At 39.0% G+C, this 12,080-nt stretch overlaps 1 protein-coding gene across 1 annotated transcript; it reads left to right on the forward strand.

The window, feature by feature from the left end:
• The first annotated feature begins 857 nt into the window (after positions 1-857).
• Positions 858-6,180, forward strand: LOC139471490 (uncharacterized). Its single transcript, XM_071253844.1, has 4 exons — positions 858-899; positions 2,001-2,060; positions 5,309-5,370; positions 5,553-6,180. Exons 1-4 carry the CDS (start codon positions 858-860, stop codon positions 6,178-6,180), a joined length of 792 nt encoding a protein of 263 aa, XP_071109945.1.
• Positions 6,181-12,080: the final 5,900 nt, after the last annotated feature.

A 12,080-nucleotide genomic window follows, 5' to 3' on the forward strand; every position in this document is an offset into this window, starting at 1 on the left:
TTCATTGAACCTGACTACACCAAACAATTCGGTATATTAATTGGAAACATGTTATTGGAAAATTTTGGTGGCCTGATATTCGACAATCGGTGCATCAAAACGCACCCATTGTCGATTTACAATGTCTTAAACGGCATTGTTTTCACATTTGTTCCAAAACGTCATGGAGGAAAATAGTAAAACAAAATGCACGTGCAAGTTATGGCATTAGTAGCTCATGGTAGTGGCTATATAAATGCAAGCATAAGCCAATAATTTGTCATCTTCGCGAGACTGGAATCCGACCCAGAAGACCAGTTATCGTCCCTGTTTTGCAACAGATCCATCGACAGCGACGCTTGCGACGCTTGTCATACCTTACAGCCTTTGAATTTGAGAAACTGGAGACGAGTGTGGTTGAGCAAAGAATCACGATTTCTTCTTCACCAGCGAGATGGAAGACAACGTGTTTATCATCGTCGAAATTTGCCCCACATTGTGGACGTGAATTCGACAATTTCGGTGGCGGTAGTGTCATGGTGTTGGGGTCATATCCTAAACCATGACATCTGACTTGGTTTGTGGTTCAGGGAAATTTGACAGCAAATCGCTACATGAATCAAATTCTTCAATCTCACCTTCTTCCAATCATTGACCTCCAGAGGTAGCTGTTTCAACAGCACAACGCTCCACTGCATACAGCTCGTTTCACGAAAGACTACCTTCATAACGCCAACATCAACCACTTGCCATGACCGTCGAGGTATCACAGATCTCAATCCAATCGAACACCTCTGGGATGAATGCGATCGACGTGTACGTCAACGTAAGAACACGCCACAGGCACTCCCATAACTAGCCAACGCGTAACAAGCAGAATGGCGCAGAATTCCGCAGGACAGAATTCGTACACTTATCCAGTCAGTGCCGAGGAGATGCAGAGCCGTGATTGCTGCCCGGGGCGGTCACATGAGATACTGAGTTCAGCGCAACCTTGTGGCCTTATGTGACAAAATAATGAACAGTTTTCAATGCCTTTATTTAACGACAACATGCGAGTATCGAGCTCCAAAAAGTCCTATTTGTATCAATGATATTAAATAAAATATATCGATTTTATTGGGTACAATACATTTACTAATATCTACCTGTGCCTTTCATTTCGTTAAGAGTGTCTGTCTCTATTTCTTCAACGGGCTTTGCAAAAGTGTATTAACATAATGTATCAAAAGAACCAAAAATAATGCATACTTTATTCAGCAGCATAAGGAACACCTGATGCTTGCTTTGAACCTGTTCCTGACGAGTTCCATTCAATTTTAGCGTTCCTTTTTTTAAGTCTTTGATGATTCCCATGATTCTATACTTCTCGTCCTCATCCGTCAGACCATACTGGTTCAGATCTTCCTGACAAAGATCTAGATGCATTCTTCCAATAATTCTCTTTTTTCAAATAAGAAAGCAGGTTTTGAACATGTTTAGATGTGGCCTTCATTGATCTGGTGAGCCGATATCAGTTTTATCATGCACTAGTTTACTGTTTTGTATGAAACGTTTACATATGTGTAATGGTACGTGCTTCTTAGGTGTTGATATAATTAATGATACTATGTTCCCGTGTGAACTGAAGTAAGATTTATTACACTATTTGCATGCTGAACGCATGAAATGTAACCGTGGTAGATTACCTTGAGCTCCAGTGGACCCACGTTTGCGCTCATTGGCCCAGTGTTGTTGTCTGTAGTAGCTACTGCTACAATAGTTCAAGCTTGAATTCTCTGGCCTGATTACCAAATGTATACATATACCTTATGTATCTTTTAAAACAAATTGATTGTAAGGAACCTTTCATATAAATTTCAAATATGATTTTCTATTTTACCTTTAGAATCTGTTTGGGCAGATAATCGAGACGTTGACGTTTTCAGTTTCTCCTTTGTTTGCCTCTTGCCAGTAGGTTCACACGTGCCATTCATAATTTTTCTTTGATATGAACATTTAATGTTTTTGAATGCTTGCAGAACTTTCACCTTGATAGTGAAGTCATAGTTCAAGGAGATAGACAACATGCCAAGAACACGGTAAGAAATACGATGTTATCTAATAAATTATTGTTATAAATAATATCGTACTGATAATAGCCACACAGAGAAGATTGTAAGAATATACACATTGAAAACGCTGTATGTAACATTAAATAACATTTAATGACACACCTCATCCAATGCCATATAAAATAGAAATGACTTAAATTTTCTGTATACAAAACAAGAGTCATCAGACAGAGGACATATCCCCCCGGCGGTTGTCTGTAAAGTAACCACAAGTAAATGTGCTATTCTGTATGCTGTGGTTTTTGTTATGCAACCAAATGACAAATTACAAGAAACAATGACTACACAAGCGTACAGTCACGAAGTCATCTATATCCCCCGCCCATTTTAACACGTTATGGTCCCAAACCAGGTAAGTGACCCATATATGTATAGACATGCAATGTTTGGCAAGGAAATATTTAACAGTTTATTTGTTTTACTCCATAAGTGAACCCACCCTATATTAAAACTTAAATCCATCTTGTTGCCATAGAACGTAAAAATATTTTTTTAATAAAATTCCTAAATAGCAAAAGGCACCAGTTCAGCAAGAGTCTGATAGACATGCAAAGTTTTGTTCGAAAGTTTTGAATAGGTTTTGAGCTATGCTCCGGAAACGAACTCTACCCTATAGAACCTAAGTCCAACTTGTTGCCATGGAAACGTAAAAAATAAAAATTTATAAAAATCCTAAATAGCAAAAGGCACAACTTCAGTACGAGACTGATGTATTTGCCAAGTTTCGATCAAATACACTGAATGGTTTTCGAATTCTGCCCCAGAAACGAACCCCATCCCCAATTGAGCTCGAGGCTATGTCCAAATTCATTCCATAAAAATTTTCAAAAATAAAAATTCGAAAAATCCCAAAATATCAAAAGGCACCACTTCAGTATGTGCCTGATAGCTTTGCCAAGTTTTGATCAAATACACTGAATGGTTTTCGAATTCTGACCCGGAAACGAACCCCATTCCCAATTGAGCTCGAGGCTATGTCCAAATTCATTCCATAAAAATTTTAAAAAATAAAAATTCGAAAAATCCCAACATTTCAACAGGCACCACTTCAGTATGTGCCTGATAGATTTGCCAAGTTTCGATCAAATACACTGAATGGTTTTGGAATTCTGCCCCGGAATAGGAAATGATTTCTGACAGACAGATGGAAAGACAGACAGACGGACGGACAGACAGACTGGCTGATCGCTATATCCCCCTGCATTATATGCCGAGGAGATAACAAAGCAACACTCTCGTTTGATTAAAGGTTTTTATAAGAGTGAGCGTACGTGGTGTCTGCTCATTCCTAGAAGGTATGTATCGCCTTGTCACACTGTCGTCATGACAAAGATAAGCAAAACGTTTCAAAATTAAGCGAAAAGTGACAATGCGGCAACACGACATTTTCACCATTTGTTGCATAGTACCATTGTCGTGCTCTGTATATGTTTGACTATTACCACAGATCGTCAATGCGACAACGCGACAGTTGTCAAGGTCATTGTCGCCCTTTTGTTAAAGTCCAAAATACGCGACAATGCGACAACGCAACAATGAGACAAATATTCAAAATGTCGGGTTGTCATATTTCGTAAATTATGACACTTTTTGCATGTTTTTGTAAGGGCGACAAAGCGACAATACTCTTCTAGGATGTTATAGCTGATAGACATATGACCTCATCGCAAATAACCGTGGTTTGATTTTAAAATGTATCTTATTTATAAGATTTCATCCAGGAAAGGACAAAGCAATAATATTTTCTTTCGAGCTTCGAAACTATGATATGTTCTTCACGAAAGTAGGGGTTGCTCGGAAATAACATAAAATTGTGAAAATTGTAAGAGATATTAGTATGATAATATTAACGCATCGGGAACACATCCAAACCAATAGTGAAGTATGACAGTAAATGTTTTGACCGCTAATGATTCTGAAGTACCGCAAACGAATTTGAAGGACGATAGGGGTAAGATAGGAATTTTGACGCTTTTGCATCAGTTGTCATTTATACCACCACGATCTGTCAAATATTCATTCACTCGACATTGAATACTGGGTATGAATCTCCCAATGGCGATTTGACCCACTCTTCTTTCAGCGGCAGGTCAGCGGCAGGTCTGGACAAAACACCAACCCACACGAAAGTCAGTTCTCAAATAAAGACAATAACCCAAATGGAACATTGCATAAGCATTACAATAATGTAATTTAGTGTTAGTTAACAGATAAGGTCAGCTTGATATGCGCATGCAGTTCTCTTTTGTCGTACTTCTCTGTATTTGAACGACTTACATTATAAGTGTGTGTATTCAAGCTGTACATGTAATAAATAAATTATATATTGAACTTCCAAATCTTTCACATACACATGCAGTATATGTTGTCCTTTTCAATACTAGACATTTGGATAAAAATAAAAACTCTATTCGTCTAAAACACGTTTTGTTTTACGTTATTAATGAAAACAGTATGCAAACAATGATGTATGAAAGAGGACCAAACTCAAATCAGGTCACAACACAGACGCAGGCCAGGAACCATGTTAACCTTGTCCTGCATAGCAGGTTTCTGACATCAGACCAAATGACAAGAACCTTAATGCCCCATACGTTCACGTAAGCATATATGTATGACCGTCTCCATTCTCAATGTCCGACCGTCCGCTCACCACTGACAGTCGCTATATGGCTGAAATAATGCCGATGCGACGTTAAATTTTAACTCACTCACCAAATCACCACCGACACAACGTCAAAGGCAAGCTCGTTTTCCATGATTCCTGCGTCATCAGTTTTGGAATCAACGGTATTGACAGTCAGTTCTGTTTCTATATGAGAAGCAATCAATGAGAGTCAATCATTTCAAGCATAATGGCCGCTGTTACAAAACCGTCACCAACGGTATTATGACGATGCTGTAGTGGCGCATATTCTAGGTGGCAATATAGTAAATACAAGGACACAGGTACACGTTGTTGTTGGGAATTAAAGTACATAACGCTTTAGGGATTTTGGCCCCAAGTGTGGTCCTGGCGATGAAGACTATGCATCGTAGAAACGCTACGATCTCACAGGATATAATGCCCGTCCACACCTTTGAAATGTATCCAATGCATTACCTTGCTGTACGCATGCATATGAATTTAACATAAAAAATACTCATTTCTCATGTAAAGGTGTCTTTACACTGATACAGATAAGAATAGTTTGATATATTTGGTTTCGCTTCAGATCCGACAAAACCGATCAATACAATGCAAAGATAAAGCAACAGCTGTGAGCGAAACCATTAGGTGAGGACAATGCGTTGGTAGGAACTCTATATTCATACAGGACAACAACGATCGTCCACACCGTGAAAATGTGGTATATGAATGCAAATAAAATTGAATATAAACATTACTCATCACTCCTGTAATAGTTTCTTGATACTGATACAGATAACACTATTTTGCTGTATTTGATTTCTTTTCAGGTCTGGTGATGCATATTTCGATCAATGTAAAGATGAAGCAGCAGCTATTAGAAAAAGCACTGAGATTTTAAGAAATATTGAAGTCAGAAGCCGCAGAGCAGCAATCATGTGCTACAAAACTTCAAGTACAAATGAATACTCATATAGAGTATACGCATCTCTTGCATCTATCGTCTCTGCTTTAGTTATGATCCTGACATACCCATTTCTGTCGAAAATGATAGAGAAGTTCTTACCAGAGATTGTGTCATCATTAATGACAATTCCAGCTGCCGCAACGGCTATTGTAGTTATCCTGGGGATTATCTCTGTGATTTTTGTCCCAAGTTCTGTTCTTGCGCCATATTACCAAGATAGAAACACACGTTACAACAAGGCAGCTGCAGGATGGCAAGCCTTGGAGCTTCAGATCAGTGCCTTTCTTGCAACAGCAATTGAAGGCAAAGTTTCATCTGCTGAATACAAGAGCTTCGTCGATGAATGTATAAAAAAGAGAGAGGAAATATGTCTTACAGCTCGTCCAGATGAGAAGATCTACCAGGAGTATCAGAAAGGGAAGAGCATTTACGAACGAGATGAAAAAGTAAACAATATACATAAAGAACGAATAAAAAAAGGTTGGTTTTGATCCTATTATAAGCACCTGCAGGTAAACAAACGACTATATCATGAGCATGTGTTTGTGAATCACATCAAATAGTGATGATACCAGGTGTTCGCGAAAAGTGTGTTCGCCGGTGACACCCATCATAAATACATGCAAAAGCAGGTCAATTGTCCACCTGAAAAACACGGGAACATATGGTACAAGTCAAAATAGGGAATTACATCAGTCCTCATTTTTGCCACTGATGCGTCAAATTTGAAAATGTCCTCAAAATGTCACTTTTTGAATCTTTACTGATTGCATTTAAATACGAAACAGATGAAGCGGTCTCACTGTGGAAGGGAATTGGCTATTTGATGGTTATTGAACAATATCAGATCATCGATATCTCGTACCTCGAGCTTCAGTTAAACTTCTTGGCCAAATGACCTTGTTTTGACTTTGCCAATCCGAGCAGAAAAATCGCTTTATATGCTTAAAAAACAGGTCAGCAAGAAGGGGAGCGCAAGTGCCTACAGTTCAAATTCAGGGAAAATTTACATTAATAAAGATATGGACTGGCATCAGAGTCGAGAAGACTGTCTTAAGGGATTCTTAGAGTGATGGTGATGTTATCTGTCCAACACGCAAGATACCAGCACTCATTCAATGAACTCTCACTTGAAACACCAGGGGAGAATATACGTCTAAATTCAGAGATAGAAGTGATATGTCAAGCAGAAGTGAAGACAACACTCATGATGAGTACAAACCGGCCTTGAAGAAGAGAGATGACGAAAACGTAAATGATCCAGTGAAACAAATCCAGAACAACATGACAAAATCCGACAGTCGAATCCAAAGACTTTTTCTGGACATTCTACAAGGTCGACTGCAGTTAAGGCTGCTAGATCGGTGGTATTTTTTCTCCAATATCCTAACTTTCATACAAAGAATGGAGTGAATTTCACAATTGAAATGTTGATAAACAATTTGAAATATTTACGCTGGCTGACTCGTGTCGATAATTTCTGTTGTGTCTCTCCAATTTAATCAATCCACAAAAGTATGTCACACGACATTTGGCAGTGCCTCTTTGTCCAACCGTTTTTATGTCTGCAATTAATTTTAAGACATCAGATAGGAAATATATTATTCTCTGGGTCATTTTATATTTATAGATTAATAGGTAAGTCCAGTGGTTGCGATCGCTATTCTCGCACAAAGTTGACTTAGAGCACTTAGAAAGGTAACCCGGAATACAGGGGAGTTAAACTCAATTTCCCCTCATGATCACCTCACATGTCGAACAGGACGGAGTCTTGCGAACACGTCCCATGTTGCTTCACATATAGGGATTCATAATATGCTAAAGTGTGAAAGTCTGAGATTTTTGATGTTTAGAAAAGGGATATTTTCACAGCAAAGACAGTAAGTGATATGTTCACACAGTTCAGTGAAGGCACCGCAGGCCCGTGCACCTGTCGATATATTAACAGAAAATAAGTATTTATTAATTCAGAAGGTGTAAAAATAAAATCACAGCAGTATATTAATATAAAATAATAATTAATATATAAAATATAAATGCATTCTTCAAGTTGAAGAGTTTTTTTAATGTCGAGTCCTAATGAATGGGCGAGAATCTATAAATAATCATTCTAACATGACACAAAAGCATGCTTGTTTCTGACTGGTTAAAATAAAAATTAACAAGCCTTCCACAGAAGAACCTGCGCATGATTATATCAATTTTGGGACATATCAACATATCTGGTAAGTAATGTAATTCTATGTTGGGCAACAAAGGTATATGTATATGGTGCTACATGTATGTCACACACAAGAAATTCCAAAACATTGAATGGCACTTGTGATCCTGGGTAATTCTAGCCAGTTGTATTTGAACCTGTTACAATTTTAATTGCTGATTAAAGATAAAAAGGTATTGCTTTGCATATTTTATTTTTAATAAGGTCGACGTTGTTTCTCTTCATACTTTCTTCTTCCCAATATCCAAATCTCTCAAATATTGATCTTTGTTGATCCATCAATACCATTCATTTTTTCAACTTCATCGATATGATCTTTACCAATCATTTCATCCCTAACTCAACACTGTCATTTTTTGTCTAACTCCTACATAAGACTGGTTTGTGTATGTAAATGTCATCTTGAACCATGGCTCCTTTGTGTTTGACCGTGCTCTAACTAACCGCATTGTTAGTCAAACACCACTTGGCTATGACGGAACTTCTGTTTTCATGAAAAACGTTTGTCGCCAGCGGGATTCTAGCCCCGTACGGAAGGCTAATGAAAGTATCTTCTGCCTCGGCGACATGGGAGAAAATGTATGAAGTTAACAACTAAATATTTACCTACATCAGAACCAATTGTTTACGCGTTTATGAACTGCGAAATAAATGTTTATGCAGTTTTGATACAGTATGTTACTTCATGCATTGACAGCATTCCGCACAGATAGAAAATAAATTATATGACTCTTATGTTGATCAGAGCTATGTTTGCTCATAATAGGCCCATCAACATGGGCAAGTAATGTTTATCTGATTGATAAATGTGCAAGAGTTGGTCTAAAATGGTATAATACTTGGCCAGTGAATATGCTTTTCATAGAGTCGGCAAAGTGCGAGGTGCACGTGCGAAAGGCTCTGGATGCATATTTTACGTGCATCACGCAGGGGCGACGTACAGTGTTATCACAGTTATACCTCCAACGAAACATTTTTAAGGTTTATAATAAAATGGACGTCATGTTTTAAATTCGTTAGAGCACTCTGACTAACCATTTCAACGGTTAGACATTAGGTCCTCGTGCTCTTTTCCTTAGGCAGGTCCTGAAAACGAAATTTATTATCCCCCGCCACGAAGTGTGGCATTGGATATAGGAACGGAGTTCGTCCGTCCGTCCGCTGCTCAAAGAGGACAAATTTTCTCCAAAACTATTGAAGTCAGAGAAATAAAATTTTAAACACTGATGTGACTAGTCGTGATCTGAAATGAGTAAATTGGTGTCGTAATTCATTTTTGGAGAGTTATGGTCTTTGCTCCTTGCTTTTCAACAAGTTTTCTCAGATACTAGTGAAGTTACATGAATGAAAGTTAGCATGTTTATCTAAGAGATACAAGAATAAGTTCGAAATCTGGTATCGTTAAATGTTATTTTTAAAGAATTAGGGCCCTTGATCAATGTTATTTTACTTGATGCATCGTATCTGTAACGGACACAAGTTTCTCAGGAACTGCTGAAGTTTGCTTATCTAAGAGGTATTGTTTTCCAGAGAAGGGACCTTTTGTGTGTATTACTTTCACACTTAATCATTTTGATGTCGGATGCAATTCCCTATTTTGACTTGTACCATATGTACCCGTGTTGTTTCAGGTGAGCAGTTGACTTGCCTTTGCATGTCTTTGCGACGGTATCTACCGGTGGTCAGAATATGCTCACCTTTCGCGAACACATTGTATCATAACCATTTGATTGTGATTCATAAACACATGCTTGTGATATAGTAGGAATCGTACAATCGACTCTGCTTTACGCAGAGATTTCTTTTCATAAGGAAAACGCTTTGTCGCTTTAATATTATTCTCATGACATAAAGCGGCCCAAACGCCTATCTCTTCTTAAGGCCTTTTTATACTTTATCTTCACTACTATATGAACAAATATACAGGGAATAAGTGATAATGCTGTAATGTAAGCTTTGTCTGTATGATTATTATCTGATATGGAATATTGAAATTATGGACATAATGCTATTTAGGAAATATATATGTTGTCTGCGTTGTGTATTCATGATCAACAATGTGAATAGCATGTGAATGTTATTTATCATGGCTACTGCACACAGCATACTAGAAGGGTTGGCCGAAGGCTTCGCTCCCGTTCACCCAAATGGTATGCCTTTGTTATAGTTTGTTTTATGAAATTATAATGCTGCAGATCATATAAACATATGCAGGGACTTGACAATGCGATTTTAATTGTCCTTTATGCAATATTTATTTGATTTATATATTTATATGATAGGCGTGTTTAAAATACTTATTGCCTATTTTATTGTTATTATAGAGTGTCATGTTATTATCACATAGCGGGAATAAACAGGTGTTGTACAACCGCCGTCTTGGTCCTCATTAAGCTAGACCAGCAGAGGTTGCAACATATACTGAACCAAATTAAAAACTTCACAATCCTAAAATTTTAACATTTTGACCAGTTATCATTGTGGGCCCTTATTGTGTATTTAAACAGTAATGGCCACGTATTGTCTTCAGATAACACCCGTTTTTGTGCAGGGGAATCTTTACGGCCATTTGTCATGCCACGCCTTTCAAATGTGCAACGTGAACGTGCCATCGGCATGTTGCTGACGGGAACGTCCGTAGCTGAAGTCGCAAGGACGATGGGTTGTAGTCGACGGACTGTTTATGATTTACAGGCGCGTCTACAGCAAACGGGTACCACCGCTGATCGCCCTCGGCCAGGTCGACCACGTGTGACGTCACCTGCAGAGGATCGTCAGATTGTCTTACGTCACCTCCGTAACCGATTTTTGACGGCTACATCAACCAGAAATGAACTGTTTAGGGGTAGACTAAGTGCGCAAACTGTTCGAATCTGTCTGAGAACTGCTCACCTTCAAGCACGACGGCCATACTGCGGGCCGATTCTGACTCAATAACACAGACGTCAACGTCAATTGTGGGCACAGCGACACTTCCGATGGACTCCGATGGACTCCGATTCAGAGGAATTGGAATCAAGTCGTCTTCAGTGATGAATCCCGATTTAATCTTCGATTTGCTGATGGTAGGGCGAGGGTGTGGAGGCGCCGTCATGAACGTTACGCCCAGTGTTGTGTACAGGAAGTTGACAGATTTCGATGCGGAAGTGACATGGTGGGGGGTGCTTTCTGTGGCAATGCACGTTCCAGGCTTCTTGTCATCCGTGGCAACCTCAACGCTGCTGCTTACCGCGACCAGGTACTAGCACCAGAACTTCTGCCTTTTATGGCAGCCCATGGACCCGGTTTGATCTTCTAACACGACAATGCCAGACCCCACACAGCAATTTTGACAAGGAATTTCCTTCAGAATGCGGGAATCAACGTCATGTACTGGCCGGCAAGGTCTCCCGACCTCAATCCCATCGAACACATCTGGGATGCTCTTGGCAGAAGTCTGCGCATTCTCCAGAACCAACCACAGAATTCGCAAGATCTTGGCACCATTTTGCATCAACAATTGCGTCGTCTTCCCAATCATGTGTTCACAAGCATCACAAGGTCCATGCGGAGGCGTTGTGTGGCAGTTGTCAACGCACATGGTGGCCATACACGCTACTAACCCGTGTGCCATCAGATTCTCGTGCTTGGGACTTATGATTTAAACTGTTGATGTTATTACCGAATACCGTAGGTGCTTGGAACAAATTATGGCTACCACCGTTAATTAAAATCCTTCTTTGGACATTAATGATTAAAAATTACCTGCTCTGATACATTTGTCCGTTGTATATACGGGATTACTTTTGAAAATGTGAAGTTTTTATTTTGACTCATTAGATATACACTACGGGTTTTATATGTTGCTTTTTTCAAGGAACATTTGTTTGTGTTCAGCTTAGTATAAGGCTTTATCTACACTTTCCGCTCGCAATGAGCCTGTACTTGTATGTGGTTGTCGCATTCATATGTGTGTGTGTTTTTGAAGATTAATGTGCGTGCCACAGTTCTAACTGGCAAATAACTATTCAATAAAAGTGTGGTGTCGTCATTCATGTAGGACGCAACCTGGCAAGTGTCAGTTGAAACACACAACAAAGAAGGCAATATAAAAATGAAAACTGTTAAATAGAGCCGAAGGTACTCTGAGCTGATATGTTTACATGCAAACAGTTACCCACGCCCACCGAT

The sequence above is a fragment of the Haliotis cracherodii genome, unplaced genomic scaffold (genome assembly GCF_022045235.1).
Source record: "Haliotis cracherodii isolate W230 unplaced genomic scaffold, xgHalCrac1.p SCAF_22, whole genome shotgun sequence".
In the NCBI taxonomy this organism is placed as follows: Eukaryota; Metazoa; Mollusca; class Gastropoda; order Lepetellida; family Haliotidae; genus Haliotis; species Haliotis cracherodii.

Bases quoted from the DNA above. Each gene is read 5' to 3' on its own strand.
- LOC139471490 (XM_071253844.1), top strand. From the start codon at position 858: ATGGCGCAGAATTCCGCAGGACAGAATTCGTACACTTATCCA. The intron at 900-2,000 runs GTCAGTGCCGAG...GAATGCTTGCAG, and splicing joins AGAATTCGTACACTTATCCA to AACTTTCACCTTGATAGTGA. The intron at 5,371-5,552 runs GTGAGGACAATG...ATTTCTTTTCAG, and splicing joins GCTGTGAGCGAAACCATTAG to GTCTGGTGATGCATATTTCG.